General features: G+C 35.7%; 1 protein-coding gene across 1 annotated transcript in view; it reads right to left on the reverse strand.

Annotated features, from left to right (window-relative positions):
* Positions 1 to 18,743, reverse strand: part of lama5 (laminin, alpha 5) — a 107,501-nt gene that overhangs the window by 60,606 nt on the left and 28,152 nt on the right. Inside the window, 4 exon segments of the mRNA XM_051880203.1 lie at positions 5,658 to 5,755; positions 5,871 to 6,041; positions 6,214 to 6,332; positions 11,090 to 11,207. Of these exon segments, the coding sequence (XP_051736163.1) occupies positions 5,658 to 5,755; positions 5,871 to 6,041; positions 6,214 to 6,332; positions 11,090 to 11,207 (506 nt within the window).

Below are 18,743 nucleotides of genomic sequence, written 5' to 3' on the forward strand. Positions count from 1 at the left end.
ATGCTGTACTACATTTCTCTCTGATACGGTAGGAAATTAAATGAAATTGAATGTGGAGGATTTTAACTGTGACAAGATGATTGACAGGGCAGTTTAAATATTGACAGGACACTTACAGCAACAGAGCGACCAAAGCTTGCCTACTCTTCTGCTACACACTCAAAAGTATGTACTTTTTCTTCACAAAAACAGTACTTATTTTAGGGCATAGTATATAAGTAGATTGGGATTGGACACATAAAACGCAGACTTTTCACTTTCACTCATCTGAGTACTACCGAGTGCTCACATATGGACGGATGCACACTTGCACTCAAGTGTGCACTTTAGTTTCCCTGAATCTGTTTAGAAGGTTCAGCTTGAGCAGCAGTTTAATCAAGCAAGTGTTCCAGAGCCTTACTTCAAATGAGCCACAGCCAACCATACTAACCCACCCCATCCAGAGTCTATTAACCCTCAGCTGCCCTCCAGATCTCCTCTGAGACTTTAATACACATGCCTAAACGTCTAACGCTTCGGGTTCAGCTTACAGCATGGAAGAAGTTACCTCTCTACCCAAATTTCCCCATGAATCAACTGCACACTGACATCTGTTTAACTCCTTGTACCTGTGGGGCAAACAGGTGGATCTTGGAAGCTTATAGATGGAGCACGCTTTAGCGATTGACCTGTGACCTTCATTCTCTGCATGGGTCATCCTCATTTAGCTCTGTCAATCAAAACCCTCCACCCTTCACTAACTGTCTGTATTTATTCAGAGTAACATTCTACCATAATACTCCTACTATTTCTGCATATGTACACACACTTTCATTGAAAAATTTGGGTTCGGTAAGATTCTCTTGTGCTCACCAATGCTGCATTTATTTGATAAAAAAATACAGTAAAGACAGTGATATTGTGAAATATTATTACAATTTAAAATAACTGTTTTCTATTTTAATATACTGTATGTTAAAATGTAATTTATTTCTGTGATCAAAAGCTGAATTTTCATCATCATTAATCCAGTCTTCAGTGTCACATGATCCTTCAGACATCATTCTAATATGCTGATTTGCTGCTCAAGAAACATTTCTGATTATTATCAATGTTGAAAACAGTTGTGCTGCTTCATATTTTTGTGGAAACCATGATACATTTTTTCAGGATTCTTTGATGAATAGAAAGTTTAAAAGAAAAGAACTTAAATTGATCAATTCAATGCATCTTTGCTGATTTAAATAAATAAATATTTATTAATTTAAATAAATAAATAAATTATTGACCCCAAAGTTTTGAACAGTAGTGCATGTGTATACTGAACAAAGTATGTGACTTTTCTTTATACGTTACTCAAATAATCCAGTAAATTTGCCAAAAATATGCATTATGAAATAGTGTATACTGTATAATCTACTGTATCCCACAATGCATTGCACTTAACTTGAACTTCCATTGCTAGTGTGGTGAAAAACAGTAAGTAACATTGTTCGTCTTGACTCAAGTGCCTGGACAATCAAGAAAAAAATACACGCAAAAGTTTCAAAAATGAAAATGATGACAGAATTTAATTTTTGGGTGAACTATCCCTTAATTATCCCTTATTTATTTATTTATTTATTTATTTTTACACAAAATGCAATTGTTTTTATGTCTGAGATAATAACTAAATCTTATTTTAAGTATGAGATGTGACAATGTAGCATAATACTTTTTTGTCTTTCTAACTGAATACAAACATTGCTATTAACATTACAAGCTAGTCTACTACTGTTATAAATGTTTACCATAGCGCAATGTGTACCATTTCACATACTAATTAAAAAAATCAGTAGTATGCTGTAGGCTAGTATTTAATTTCAAACCACTAATGAGCAGCTCCTTAACTCCGCCCTTTCTATAATCAAACATCACCACAGAAAGACACAATTAAATCGTCCACACCTAGAAAAGATGTGTGGTGCATATTAAAATATACAGGTGTGACAGTCTCAGAGGAAAACATCTGGTTTTCTACATCCACATTGCATGTATATCAGCAGATCTCCGCAATATCAGTTACATGCACCAAAAAAACATAAAAAAAAACTCCTATGAAGAGTAAAAATCACAAAGAACAGCAGATTTAACAGAGATCCATGAAGGTTATGGAAACTCTCCCTCCTCTCCAAACGCAATGTTAGCATATGTTTCTTGTTGCTATGATCTGAATTAACCCTCTGGGTTTTGATAATCCCTACACAGGAGAGTGTTTTTTCTTTTCTTTTTTTTCAAACTGATATATATGACACCTTCCAGGTGGTTCATATTCCTGTTTGACTGCACTGAACGCTGTAGGAATCTGTGGAATGAATGCATACAATAACAGACAATTTATCAGCAGGGACAAAAACTATGACCGGCGGATACGTCTCGATTGCGACATACAAAGAGCCAGGAAAATCTCTCAAGATTCCTGAAATATTACACAAACCTTTGTCGTGTAAACAGCGTGATCTGCTTCATGTCCAACGGTCTTCTACACTAAAGGACCACATACAACACAGATTTTTGAGGATTTTGCTTAAATGTTTGTGCGATTTCATTACTTTTTAACTTCTGACGTCATCTTGGAACATGATTAAAGTAACAAAACAAATGCATATGTTCTACAAAAACTTCCACAATGACCTGAGTGAATGAAACCCTTACATTTATCTCACTGAAAGTGAGCCAATGCTGAACTGATCCTTTTCAAGGCATTGGTCAATTAGCAGGTTAAGACCAGACAGATCTTCTGACAAGCTAGTAAATCCAGACGCCTGCAGGGCCTCAGAACTGAAGTATGTCCCTCCCCAGCCACCATCACTCACTGTCCTGAGACACAAGCTTTAGAGGAGACGAGCTGCTCTGATTTTGAGCCTTCTATCTAAAAACACCAGAATATCCTAAACAAAAAAAGCAGATCCAGCATTGGTGTTTTGTGATTTTAGTGGCCCTGTGTTTTTTTTTCTTTTTTTAATTATATTTATTGATTTTTCATTATAATACAAATATAACAAGACATCACCAAAAAAAAAAAAAAAAAAAAAAAAACACAGGGCCACTAAAATGATAATAAAACAACAACAACAACAACAACAACAAATAGCTCAGATTCATATATAAAACAGGACTACACCATAAAATAACAGGTTATAAAAAAAAGAAAAATAAATAAAAACATATTTCAAAAAGATAAAGAAAAGGACAAAGAAAGTCCAATGTCCAGAGAGTTACACAATTACAATATTCCTTGTAATATAATAGGGCGAAGACGAGGCTCCAAATAGTCCAAATATGTGGTCCAAACTTTATAAAACTGGCCTGTCTTTTGATGTAGTACATAGGTAAGATGCTCCAAGGGAATCAACTCAGAAATAATCTTATGCCAACCTTTAAGTGATGGAGGTTTATCACTGATCCAATTAAGTAAAATATTTTTTTCTGGCAGCAAAGGATTGAATATTATACAATTTCTTATTAGCAGATTAAACAATGCATACATTAGGTATACCCAGCAACAGTGAGACTGGGTCAAAATCCAACTGAGTATTAAAGATCTTTTCCATTTCCCCTAGCACCAAAATCCAATACCTTTGCAGTCTGTTACATGACCACAGACAATGTGTTAAAGTACCTATTTCAGTTTTACACTTTAAACACATAGGTGATAGAGAGGGGTTAAAAAAATGCCTGCGGTTAGGGGAAATATGGAGTCTATGTATGATTTTAAATTGTATTTCTCTTGTACGTGTACAAACAGATATTTTCTTAGCATAAGACCAAATGTCATCCCATGTTTCATCATCAATATCAGTATCTAACTCTTCTTCCCATTTACATTTGATTCTCTGTGTATCAACAGGAGAAATTGAACACATGGAAACTTAAAACCTACCCAGAGACATTTTTCCAGATGATAAAAATAATAGTCTCTCAATAGATATTAGATCTAAAGCATTGTGCTTGAGGATAAATAATATTCTGAAGTTTAGAATCAGGCAAGAGAAGACTCCTCAGAGCGAAGCGTCAGGGCAGCATGTATGTGCCTGTGCTAGTGGTCTGCAGTGCAGGTGGAAACTAAAGGTAAACGTATCCCCCTCCAGGCACAGGAAAGAGCAGATTATTAACAAGTATGATTTAAGCCTCCTTCTATGGCACACTTAGAAAAAGAAATGGCCCCCAGCTCATATTCATGAAAATATGAAAGTGTATGGACAAATTAGTGAAACATTTGCATATTTGCAACAACATTTGCATGTTGGTGACAGTATAATTGTATCTTATCAATTTTTTTTTAGCTTAATGACATATCATTGGAATCCATGCAGGGCTTGACATGAACTTTTTGCTCACCAGCCACTGTGGTTAGTGGTTTTCCAAAGTTACTAGCCACTCAGCATTTTCACTGGCCACAATTTTGACATCGATACCATGGGAAAAAACTGCCATATAGATATTTTTTTAATATTACCTCATAATTTGGCAGCAGGTATATTAGGCTGCTGTCACTTTAAGACCTGATGCATGGATCCATTATACTGTTACACATGCGTTTTCTTTCTCAACTGTAAGTGAACTGTACATTCACTTAAAACATAACTGATTGTGTTTACATGAATATTCGCCAAGACTGGCATTTTGACATTATTTTGTGTGTATTTGACTGTTTAAGTGCAATAAGCAGCGAAAAGGAACTCAATTTAGTACTGAGAAGTGGCTTTATGTGCACGTACTTTGGGTGTGAGCAGAAATTCTGTGGGAATGAGTAAAATTATGTGCAATCCTAAACTGAAATTCAAGCCCTGTAACACCAACAATATTCATCTGGAGCAAATGAAATGAGTAAGTGAGGGGAAGACGGGTTTGTGTGTCAGAGAGATGAGAGAGTGAGAAAGATCAGCTGGTGTCGTATATCTATTCTGCGGAAAATGAGTATTGGAAGCGTTTCAGATATCGACTTTTGTATTGATATGTATCGAAAAATCTATATTTTTGACAACACTACATTGAACTTTATTATTTCAGATGCCTTTTTAAAAGATTACAATTGAAAATTGTATATATTTTCTATATAAAATTCAACCTGCCAAAGTGCTAGTTGGAGTGACTGTGTTACACGCCACTGCTGAAATACACCCGCATTTGGCGGGTTGGCGGGTGTTAATGTCAAGCCTTGAATAAATGGATAAGGCAGGAAAACACATTCTCAATAAAGCTGGCAAAAACAGGACAAAATAATTCTGATTGACTCCACTACAATTCAAAAGTTTAGAGTCGGTAAGATTTTTTATGTTTTTGAAAGAAGTCTCTTATGCTCACCAAGACTGCATTTATTTGATCAAATACAGTAAAACAGTAATATTCTGAAATACTATTACACATTTTAAAATAATTGTTTTCTATTTTTATATTTTTTAAAGTATATTTATTCCTGTGATGGTAAAGCTGAATTTTCAGCATCATTACTCCAGTCTTCAACGTCACATGATCCTCCAGAAATCATTCTAATATGCTGATTTGATGCTCAAGAAACATTTCTGAACATTATCAATGTTGAAAACAGTTTTGTAGGCGACCCAAGTTTGAATCTGACTTGTGACATTTAAATCCTATAAATAAAACAAATTAAAATATTCTTAAAGGTCACTTACTTGTACGGGTCATTAGGGTCTTGAGCATTACAGGCCTCGGCATGGCCATTACACACACATCTTCCTCCAATACTGATGTCTTTAATACTGTAGTAATACTGAAGAATAAATGCAGAAAATATGATATAGTTGGAATAATTTATGGTTTTGTAACAAAGCTTTGTTTGTAATTTCTGTCGCCCATTCAAAACAATATAGAGGAGTCTATCTTACTCTTCGTGTGACCGTGGGGTCTCTGAGGGCTTTGCCCATCAGGTGACCTAGCAGTGTGTTGGTGCGGAGGAAGCGCAGGCGGATGTTGGTGGCCTTGGTGAACTCCCTCAGAACAGGAGAGTAGGAGAAGTTCATGGCGCCCGGTCGTCCGTTCACCAGAGACACCACAATCTGAACGTGTGTGAGAGTGATTTAACAGTGGTAAAAGTCAGACTTCACAATGATACTTAAAGTGTCTATAAAAGTACTGTAAGTTTATATGTGCATCTACAGAAATAAAAGAAGGACAGATAGGTCAGTGGACAAGAGCCAGTGTTGGGATAGAGTTTGTCTGTGTCCGTACCTCTCCGTTCTCCAAAGGGACAATCCTTGAGTACTCTGTTGTGCAAATGATATCGTCATCATGGTTGATCCGCTCGATAGTCCTCTGGCCAAACCGCTCGATACAGTCTCTTTTAGAGGCTGGAGCAAAAACAGAGACAATGAATAAATCAGTTGAGGACACTGGTCAGGATTTAAAGTCACAATGAAATCAAAATTGACAACTCTTGTTTTTGTTAACGCTCTGGAGTCGGGAAACGCGTCGGCGTGTTTTGCTGGATTTTTTCACATAGCAGCAAAATCAACTTAAAATACTCTGTCATTTTTTGTCATAGAGACAGAAGTAATATATCAATTGAAACTATAGAATATCTTCTTTTATTTGTGTACACTCAGAGTAAAAACAAAATGTTGTGCTTTTTGAAAAATAAAGAAAACTAACATGATGTGTGATCTGTCGTCTCCCTCTGAACGAAGTCCAATCTGATATTTCTCAGAAAATGAACTGTAACTTAGTGAATACTAATCACACAAAAATAGACATATGAGACATATGTCTAAAGAAACATTGAAATTTCAGGTTTTAAATCGTGTAAGTCAAATTGAAAACAAATATTCTCTGTTTATGTAATCTGTTTGAAAAGAGAGACATGTCAGTCGTTTGCTAGTCAGCTCATTATCCACTAAGCGGGCACGCTATTCAAACACAAATTCTGAGGCGATTCAACAGAGAGTGAACGCCCGCGTCAACTCGGAAAAATGCCTCAAGCTTGGTCAGTTTCATGTAGGCTACTTTTCATCATTTTGAGATGCGGTGAAGAATAATTCTAAAAGGATTAACCTCAGTGGAAGAGCTGGTTTCAGTTTCATTTCGAGGATCAATTCGATGAAGCCAATGATAGTGAATGTTTTTTTTTTATTCGTTAGTTCTTTATTCTAATTGCAATATAGTGTCTGTGAATATTAAACTGTTTAATATTCAAAAAGACTGTTTAAATATGAATCCTGCAAGTTTTGTGTTTCTCAGTGTGAATTAATGGGGCAGATCGAAGCGCGGTTTCATTACTTCACACAACTTACATTAGTAAATTGCCATGGCTATTCCCAAACTCTACTGCTATACTGAGATGAGTGAAATCGACTGAAATACGTAATAAATACTGAAATAAAATGTGTTATCAATTTATTAAACTGCACATTAACATTTAGGCTCTATAATATAACAAATATAATATATGAAATGCCATAGAGGTAATATGAATGTTTAGACGCTTTGCATCACAGAAATAGATTATATTTTAAAGTATATTAAAATAGAAAACCATTATTTTAAATTGCACTGTAAACCTTAATAAGTTGAGCTTATGATGTTCCCAATTTTAAGTAAGCAGAACTATCAAGTTTTAAGTTTGTAGTACTCATGCATGTTAATTGCTCCTAACTGTGAAGTACTGAGTTAGCTAACTTAAACATTTTTATAGCAATTAACATAAAATATTTAGTTTATTAACTTTTTTATTTTGAGTTCTTGCAAATCAAATGAGTTATTTACTTCACTGTAAACCCTAATAAGAAAATTCAAAAAATGCCAACTTGCTAATTTGTTAACATGTTAACAATAGCGTAGTATAGTACTTACCGAATGAGTACAGCAACTTAAAACATGAAACTTACCTGCTCTCATACCAAGCCACCTGTGCTAATTGTCACCATGATGGTAACTCTCCAAAAACCCACATTAACAGAAACTCTTCTAAATTAGCATAACAAAACATTCATCACTACTAAATCTCCCATACCATTAATCTTGCACAAAAAAACATTACATAACACTTAATTTTAGCATTTACTCTCCCTTTCCAGTGCCATGGGTAAAGCATGCTGGGAAATAGAAATCCCAGTCCAGATTCAGTTAAACTTAAGTTAGTCAAAATTAAAGAAATGAGTTCATACAACTCAAAACAATGAAAAAGTTCAGTTTACTTGAAATATGTCAGTGCTGTGAACTGAAAAGAAAAAGAAAGTTCTAAATACTCATAGCAGTTCATTTAACTGAACTAATGTGTTAAATTTAAGTTTGTCCTACTCAAACCAATTAAGTATTTTGAGCATTAGGGTTTACAGTGTGTAATAATATTTCACAGTATTGCTGTTTTTTATCTGTATTTTTGATCAAATAAATGCAGGCTTGATGAGCATGAGACTTCTTTCAAAAACATTATAAATAGTAATGCGTCCAATCTTTTGACTGGTACTGTAATTTAAAATGTATGTCTATACAAAATTTTCTTCACATGATGTGCAATAATACGTGAATGCATGAGATCACAAAAATCATGTTTTCTGTTAAAGGGGACCTATAATGCCCCTTTTACAAGATGTAATATAAGTCTCTGGTGTCTCCAGAATGTGTATGTGAAGTTTCAGCGAGGGATGGATGATTATGGCCTAAAATCAAAACCTCGATTAATTGAACATTTTACCTCGATTACGATTAATGAATGATTATTTTGTTTCTGTTTTTTTTTTTTTTTTGGCCCTCATAGTTCACTGACAAGGTTTATACTATAAATATGATTGACTATTAAAGGTGGGATATTTTTTTGAGAGCGATTGCGTGTTTTGAATTAGTCATACCGTCTCTCTATTAATTGTGAAGCTGTGGGTTGTAAGTAGTTCCTTCAAATGTATAAAAATATATGCTATAATAAGTTGAGTTTCTAAGCTACTTTAGTGATAAATCACAGGACAGCGCTGACAACTAGTTTCTGCGTTCCTCTCTGTGCGCGCGATCTTCACGTTTTGCGCAGTTACTGTTGCGCAGCTGCGTGAGCACGGTAGCTCGGAATAATATACATCCAATCATCTAAAATCGCTTGAATGTCCAAGCTGGTAAACCTTACAATAAATACAACTGACAAAGTTTAGTGAAGACGCAAGGCTCACCGCTCACGTGCCATCACTATGTGTTGAACTGCCGTTCACCTCCGTGTTGCTTTTATGCCGGTGCGGAGCCACGTGGCTAAACGCGGTAGTATGTTTTTAAGGGGGAAGTATTAACAGGATTAAAAAAACGAAATAACCGACATGTGAAAATGACGTCGGTTAGAGGTTGTGAATTTCGGTTTCGATTACTTTCGATTAATCATCCAGCCCTAGTTTCAGCTAAAAATACCCCACAGATCATTTATTGTCAAAATTGGCCCTATTTGGGTGTGAGCAAAAACACAGTTTTTGTGTGTGTCCCTTTAAATGCAAGAGGGCGGAGCTTTAACAGCTTGCGCTTCGGTTGCTCAACAACAACAAAGCTGGAGAATCTCACGCAGCCAAAATGATGATTGTCAGCAACGGTGTTCAGCCTTACATTGTTCAAACCGGAGTCGGACACTGATGGAGAGACTCAGGAAGAAGTTACAACTTTTAGAATGAAACTGGACGTTTCATAATGGTTAATGGATATATTTATGTAGTTGCTCTGGAGTTGATTCAACTCATCGACTAGCATGTGCCGTCATGTTAATCTTTTGTGCAAATCCAGCTTTGAATTGACCCTCATTTGTGAATGAGTCCAGCGTAAAATGACGGCATGGCAACAACACTCTACTACAACAACTCTTCCTCTTCTCTAAAGCAGCCCAACATGGCCACACCCCCTTTGTTGTGTGTTCTCAGGGGCGGGGTTTATGTAAATTTTACGGTTAGTGATGTCACTAACCCGGGAAGAAGCTTGTTGTAGTCCCTACCAGCCATCTGATGTAGTCCTTACAATAAAGAAAATATCTCCCTTTGCATTGAACTTTGAGCGTCGTAACTTTGCAGATGGTGTTTATGATCAAACAGCAACATTACACACTAACTAAAGTTAAAAAAGTGAATCAACCACCCCTTTAATATTATGATACTCATACTTAAACTGATAAAAAAAATATTTTAACGTTATCTAAAGAAAACAATTATTTTAATATCAAAACATAATATAAATATATTTAAAACTAATATTAATTAATAAGTATAAACAATATAATAATATAAATATTTAAATATTTAAGTATAAATATAATTTAAATTAATATAAATTAGTAAATTAATTTAAACATAATATAATTAGTTATATATAATCAATTATTCGTAACATTATTTGTAACATTCGTAAACATGAACGTAACTAGAAGTACTGGTTAAAATGGTCTCAGTGTATAGCTGTTGATTGTTAAACTAACATTTAGTTTTACTAGTCTCTAATTAGCATCAGCAGGTAAGTCCATTGCTTAATTTTTTTTTTTTTTTTTTTTTTTTCAATCAGGATATTACTCATAATATAGCCCATCATATTAAGTCATGTGGCCATTTTTTCCTAACAAAATAAACATTTATTATCAAGCTCTTGTTCTTCTGAATGCAAGGCTGACTCTAGACTGAATATTAGAGTATCTATAAAATATGCTACTTATAAAGTATAAGACACACAGCAATCTGTCACGAAGATATTTATCCATCTTTCTCCAGCATTCTGTCTTTGTTTTGTACAAAGCCATGGAGGCAGTTGTGGGCTGATGGATTGTGAGTTTAGCAAAACAACTGAAAATTACATTTCATTATGCTGATAATGTCAAACCTCCAAATGCCATCCAAGGGGTATAGTTATTGTTGCCAGGATTGTGGCCTACACCTACACTACTGACGGCCTTCAGTGACAAACAAAACAACACAATATGTGTGTTTGCAAACCACAGAGCCAGAGAACAGAAAGAACTGTCCAAAACCTGACCTTTCTCACTTAACCCACACTTTCATTCCCATAATGCATTCACGGAAGGCCACACAATGTTCACGAAGCTTTTTTTCAAGGAAGCATAACACATAAGAACAGTGATAAAAAGCTAATTTCGGTTACTCACAGGCGAAGAACTTCCATGGCTGGTATGTTTTCCCAAAGTCAATGGAGCGCTCCAGAACCCACAGGTCCGGCCGGGGCGAGTTGGCAAACTTGATGAGCACGTATGCAACGTGGAAAAGCTGGGAAGAATAAAAAGAATTTCAATAAGTTCTCAACATGAATAATGTCTTATTTGCATTAAACTGTATCATTTATATATGCATTTACTGTATATCAGTCATCACCTTGCTCTATAAGTATATCAAGAATGGACCCATACTGGTGACAACCTACCCACCTTAAAGACAATGAATCGACCCTACCGCTGTACAATACATTCGTTTAACCTTAACCCTGGTTATACATGCATCCAATGGAGCTGAAGATGGAAACAGCACATTTTCAAATGGAGCCGATGGCATCATCACCACCTTAAACTTCCTTTTCACATAAAGTCATCACATGTGAATATCAATCCTGTCTCCCAGGCTTTCTGTTGGGAGTGGCCCTATACTAGTAAGGCAGTTATGGCTATGAGTTCATATAATGTCAAGTAATGTCATTTTTACATGACTGATAGATTGTATTTGAGGTTCACAGATGTTCTCCCACAGTGACTTAATCAAAGGCATGGACGTAACTGGACTGTTTTCCCTAAACTCACTCCATTAGCGTGACTCAATCAACACACAGACATTCTGCCCCAGAGAGAGAAAGAAAGAAAGAAAGGTGGAAGTAATGACATCATGACTATTAAATGATGTAATGCTAAATTAATGTTGAGATTAATACTGTTTGTAAGTTTATACCAAATACTACATTTGGAAGTATAATCAAATTGACCGTTCGCAAAGACCCGGCCCCTTTAGTTACTGTTGCTACGTCCGACAAGCCATTCCGCTCTCACGCAATGAAAAATACATTGCGGAGCAAAGAGGACACTGACAACGCGTCGACAGACAAGACAGAGCAGGTTACTTTTGCCATTTTTAAAAGAAATTTAAACAATAAATACCATTTTGTGGCTCTTTAATGTGTCGTGACAGATCGCTGTAGCACCTCAGTTCAAGCAGCTCGTGAACCGATCATCTCTTCCTACTAGTTCATTTATAGCATCAAATAAACATTAATGAACATCAAGGAATGTTGTTTCAACCGTCGAAAGATGTCAGTACACTCCATTTTTCAAGTTCAAGTCCACCTACTATCTACTAACTCCCCTGACTGCTCGGACAAAAATGGCGGATTCAGCGTTATGATTGGTTAGATCGCCTGTCAATCAAACCCCCAGCGAAGGGTCTATTGGCTGTAAGTCATTTTAACTCATTTTCTTAAAAAGTCTTGCGTAGTTGAATCTTGTATAACATAAAAAATGAAGTTTCAAATTAAGTTGAAATTGGTTAAATTGGTTATTTATTTATTTTTACATACTGATCTGGGCATATAGTCACAGTCTGTGAAATAGTTTCCTGTTTTATGGTAATCTCATAACAGCAAAATGATTTTGTGTTGTTGGTTTTACACTGACTTAGATTTTCAGATTAGAGGTGTTTAAAAAAATCTATAATATAACAAAACTAAAACCAAGAATATATAATAAAACAATTCCGTGGCAAACTAGTTTATATAGTTTTTATGTATTAAATAAGTCTAGAAAATTATTTTCAATCTCAGGACAATTACATCACCAAGACATTTTTACTTTATGGCCCACAAAAATTTGAATTCAGAAATGACAAGGTGTAATTTCTGAACACATTACCAGACACATGATTGATTTATAAGAACTTTATCATTCTTGTCTGAAGAACATCATGGAAAAACATGGATCATAGAATTAAAGGGATAGTTCACCCAAAAATTTAAATTCTGTCATCATTTACTAACCCTCAGGTTGTTCCAAACCTGTATACATTTCTTTGTTCTGTTGAACACAAAGGAATATATTTTGAAAAATGTGGAAACTGAACAATTCTGGGGCACCACTGACTTCCATAGTATTTTTTTTCCTACTATGGAAGTCAATGATGTCCCAAAGCGGCCTGGTTACAAACTTCCTTCAAAATATCTTCCTTTGTGTACAGCAGAGCAAAGAAATTTATACAGGTTTGGAACAACTTGAGGGCGAGTGAATGATGACATAAGTTTCATTTTTGGGTGAACTATCCCTTTAAGATAAAATATTTCTTTCAACAGAGAGATAACACATTTCTGATGGAAGCCAAAACTCAAATGATCAACTCTAATCCCCTTGGTCCATTTTAGTCTTATGTGATAACCACCTGACATTCATTTGTGCTCTCTTTGCTATCTCTACCACTCTTAAAACACCATGCCGCATTCTCACGGGAACGGCTGTTCTGTTATTAAACTACTGTATAAGTTTAATACAAATTTCACAAACAGATTTTAGATTAAGCCAGAATTAGGCCTTAGTTGAATTAGGGTATTTAAGTTTTATAAGCGTACCTTAGAAAAAAAAGAAAAAAAAAACATTACTGTTGTGCATCTTGAGACAAAACAATGGCACTGTGACATATTTTAAGATATATCAGTGCAAGCTGCTTTCAGTTAAAACAGCTCAAACATGCATTTTAGTCTAGGACTAGGCTGAAGCTTTGTCTGTGAAACCTTGGGATTAAACTATAAGAGTAATCCATAATGAGGCATCCTATTATAAATATCAGGCATTCTTCATCTAATCTTACTGGAAATGTGTCTTCCTTAGGAAAGCCAAAGGCTTAATGCTTAAACATGCATCTACTTCCTCTCTAAGCCTCTCAGCTCTGACAACACAGTATCCCCTTCAACACACACACACAAAACCATCCCCCACCATCTATACTAACTTCCACAACCCCTCAATGCAAAGCAACGCAACCCCAAAACCCCTCTGCTACAAAGAAGCACTTCAGCCACGTCAAGGGCTTTTGTCAGCGCAGGCCTCTTCACAGATACGCAGAACAAAAACACATCTGTGGAAATATCTGAAGGGAGTAGCGAGGTGGAAAGGTGGGCTCTTTGAAATGGGGATCAGATGCTCTTTCTTCCATCTGCAGACAGACGGCTGGTCACAGGGGTGTGAATGAACCTGAACTTCAGACTGTGTTTGTGTGTGTGCGTCTGCATTTCACATTTACCAGGACCATGATGAGAGATGCAACACGCTTCTCTCAAAAGGCAGAAAGTTTTATATGAGTATGAGATACTCCCTTTAAATGCCTTTAAAGGGACTAAACAGAGCTTTAGAATCAGATCTCTGAGATCTCTGATCTCTCAAATGATATCAATTTTTAATTAAAATAAATAAAAACTGGAGAGATAATTAAAATGTGCAAAAAATAAAGACTTAGATGTACATTTTTATTCTTTCAGATGAAAATGTATTGGTTGTCACAGCAAAACTTGCTGGCATGAAGCTATGAGTGGTTGTTAGTTCTTGCTATTTGGTGCTGGTGTCTTCTGGATGGTTTCTATGGGGTTGCTAGAAGTTTCTAGGTGGTTACTTACTGGAAAAAGCTGTCTTTTTTCACTGTGAAAGCCTTTTATTTAGTTGGGTTGGGTTTGATTTGCTGCAGAGTGAGGTAAGTGTGTAAGTTCAATAAAAGTCGAGTTGTGTACAGACTCTATTGGGCTTAATGATTGCACAAATTCCTTCTTTGTTGCCATAGTGATAAGTGTTGAAACATAGGTATGGGGATTGTGAATGCTTGGCCAATCATTAAACACCTGAGAAAACAGCAACACCTTTGTCAACAGGGAAAAAGTCACGGAAATGTTGTTAAACAAAACACAAAAAACTGAAAGTTGTTTCATTCTGGAATAAGTTGTTATAATACGTTACGTGGGGCATATTGAGTAACATTTATTGTAACTCTTTTTGACTCTATCTCTAAAAACTCTACAGAAGCCTGTTGCAGGAATAAGGGAACAGCATCAGTGAGGTGATCTGTGCATGTCTGAACATGCTTCAAAGTGACAGAAGATACGGTATGTTCACTCCATCCCCCTCACCTTCATCTATGACTTATTCACGATACAGCACTAGCCTCAAGTACCTTATTGCTTTTATAAAACGGTTACCACACAATACAAATATTAAAGCCAAAGTATGTATCAATGCAACTTTCATGAAGTAAAGTTTCACTAAAAGCCTTCCTTCCGCCGGACAAAATAGTCCCTGACTATGAACAGCAACAGAAGTTACATTATTATGCCATTAGATGGCAGCAAAGACTGTCTTTATGAATGTGTCAGTCAGTAGCGAAGACTTTTACATTGAAAAGACTGAATTGTTGTGAACACGGAACAAGACGCAACTGACAAATGCTTTGACTAGCGCTGTCAGACACGGGAAAACCCCTTAACTGTTAAAAGGACAAGATAATACATCAGACATTTAAACAGATTTTTTATTATGAACATAGGATTGACCTGAAGGAAAACGCTAGATCTGAATGCAGGTAATAAACTCGCTCACTCGATCTCTTTCTCACAATACTCCTCTACATAATACAGGAAGCTTCAATGAACAATATCATTTGAGAACATACAGTTTATGTTGCTAAGAGTGGTTGCTAAGGGTGTTGTGTAGTGATACACAGAACCGTTGGGTGAAGCGGTCATAGCCATGTTTTATCGTGAATAAAACACAGCTATTGACCAACCAGAATCAAGGACAGGAACTAACCGTTTTATAAGGTGCATTACAAGACATAATTAATGCATTAAAATACTTTTATACTTTAAGTAAAGTGTTAATTGGTCATTTATTTTCTCATATCCCAGCATAATATGCAGAAGCAAAGCAACACAAACAATTTATCATAGGAGTCAACAATGTTCATAGTACACAATGCCAAGATTAAAGAATAAACAAGTTTAGTATACAAGCTAGAGCAGAAGTGAAATGCAGACGAGAAGAGAATGAGAGCAATGTTTTAAAAATAAATAAATAAATACATAGGTGTTGTAGCAAGTTTTATGAATTGATCAACTCTTTTTAATGATTTGAATGTTTTTATGAAAACTGAATTATAATTTTTAGAGATTCACCAATATATATATTGGCCAATAATCGGTATCGGCTGATAAAAGCAAATTTCCACACTATCGGCTATCAGCTGATAGTTTAAAAACAGCCGATAGTCAGGGCCGATATATTGTGTCAAGCAGGAAAATGTACTGAATTTGTGCTTTGTGCAAAGAAAATGCTCAGAAACCAGTTTGATGTTCAATATTAATAGTAATTATATGAATTAATAACATTCAGAAAGTTAAGAAATATTAATTTATTCTTCAGAATTTAGTTTAATATTAATTTGAGTAATGTGTTTATAACTGATACCAGTTACTCTGAAACAAGCTGATGAAATGGAGAGAATAAAGTTTTTATTTGCATTTCTTTCAAAATATAATAATTAAAAATATAATGGTTAATTATTAATTATAATGATGAAATTATCATTAATTTAAAAGAAGGTATAAAAGGCAGAAACCCCAAACTATCGGTATCGTTATCTGTACCACACAGAGCATCGGTATCGTTATCGATATCACTCTGAATAATCAGCTATCAGTGGAGAAATTTAGTATCGGTGCATCTCTAATAATTTTTTTTAACTATAACATATAAAATCCTGAAACATTTAAGCAATAGAATGGAAATGGCAGCACAACTGTTTTGCAATACATGAACACAATAACTACATTGTGCTTATTTTTTGATGTAACTACATAGCAGTTACAGACACCTACTATAAAGTGTGATCCAATCAATCATCAGTTTACAGCTCATAAAATTTTATCCATGTTTTTGTGCATGAAACTCAGACTTGGTGTGAATGAGCCTAACAGAGCATGTTATGGTACTATAGTAATTGCACACCCACTCGATCCCTCGATCCCTCTCTCCCTTTCCTCTTCCTATCCTCTTCTTCCTCCCATCACATTTTTTATCTTTATAACACATCCTGTCATGATGTGTGCGGCTGTCTGTGTAAGACACCGGTGTTGCTCTGCAGGAGTGGAACGTTCCACAACTTCAGCAGTCCGACAGACACCAGACAGGCTTGAGAATAATGGCCTGCTTATGAGGAGAGCAGAAGGAGGAGGAGGGATTACCATGGCAACGGGGGATGCCATAACAGCTGCACGCGTGCGTTCACACCTGGAGTCCTGGCACATGTCATAAATCCTGTTACATCGTTAGCTGGTATGTACATGGTTTGGTAAAATGAAACTATGATGGGTCACTCCAGAGTTCGAAGATCAAACACAGCTGTTGCCCCCCAGAGACAGAATCTGATCGGGGCAAATGGATCCCACCCTTACAGTCCATTCCAGACATGCCTGAGAGAGCTGTGTTTACTGCCATCAATTCACAGCTACAGAGAAACAAAAAACAGCAGACTGTCTATCACCTCTCAAAGCATATTCACACTACAACACCGGTACATGTAACCTCAGGACATGAGTCACTGGATACTTTCTCTCTTTCCAAACACAAAACTGAACCACAAGAGCATTTCTTGTTGTTAAGGTATTCTGAGTTGTTGCCAGGGTGAGATGCTTACTGGCTCAAGTCTAGGACTGCAACTGACGATTATTTCGAAAATCAATTAATCTGTAGATTATTTTTCAATTAATCGATTAATTGGATGAAATTTAAAAAAATATATATATATATTATTTTTAATTAAAAATTCAATTCATTCATTTTCATTATTTTAAACAATATTGTTCCAAATCCCGCCCAATGCTATCCTACAAACAATGTGTAATATAAAGCCTATGAAAACTAAACGTGATTATATTACATTAATAGGCTATACTTGTTACATGTATATTTTTAAACCTACATCTAATTTCTAACAACAAAATATTTTAGCAAAATGTGTATTTTAGTCAGAATTATTGAGTTCCTATTCTACTGCGCTCCGTAAGTTTAACAAGACGCTTGTTGTCAGAATATGCAAAATGAAAATACTCGCGGGACTTTCTAACATTTACAGATAAGGATATAACCATAAAATGTGAGTTATGAGTCCAGGAAAACATGTGTCAAAGGCATTAAACAGCACACTCATCTGTCAAAGCACGAGAGGTAAACGCTAATGCTTTTGTTTGAAGCGCTTATAAATATAAAGCATTCTCATATTTCGGACAACTTGGATCATGTACCTTTCCCGGAGCAGCTCCCTCTGTGTCCTCCGCTATTTTTCATATGCATTTTGTGCATAAAAATGGGTTATTCAGTTTCCCAGGCACAGTGCGCAGACGCGACTAAACGATAATCAAAATCGTTGTTGATTATTTTCATTATCAATAATAATCAATTTTATCGATTAGCTGTTGCAGCCTAAAGAACCCACTTTCATGGTACTATAATATTCCAGTCTGTAGATACGGACATCTACGGGATTTTTTTATGGGAGTCCAACACAGGCAAAAATTGCGAATCTGATCACTTACTTTCTTCAAATTCCTAACCCCAAGTATGAGCAACTGTAATAATGATACTTTGGCTCCGTTTACACTAATGCATTTTCGTTTTAAAACGCATAACTTTTGCTATGGTTACGCTGTCGTTTACACTACTCCGGCGTTTTTGACCCTCGAAAACTGAGACTTTCGAAAACACTGCAGAGCCTGTTTTAGTTTGAAAATGCCGGGGT

This window comes from Ctenopharyngodon idella, chromosome 22 (genome assembly GCF_019924925.1).
Source record: "Ctenopharyngodon idella isolate HZGC_01 chromosome 22, HZGC01, whole genome shotgun sequence".
Classification (NCBI taxonomy): Eukaryota; Metazoa; Chordata; class Actinopteri; order Cypriniformes; family Xenocyprididae; genus Ctenopharyngodon; species Ctenopharyngodon idella.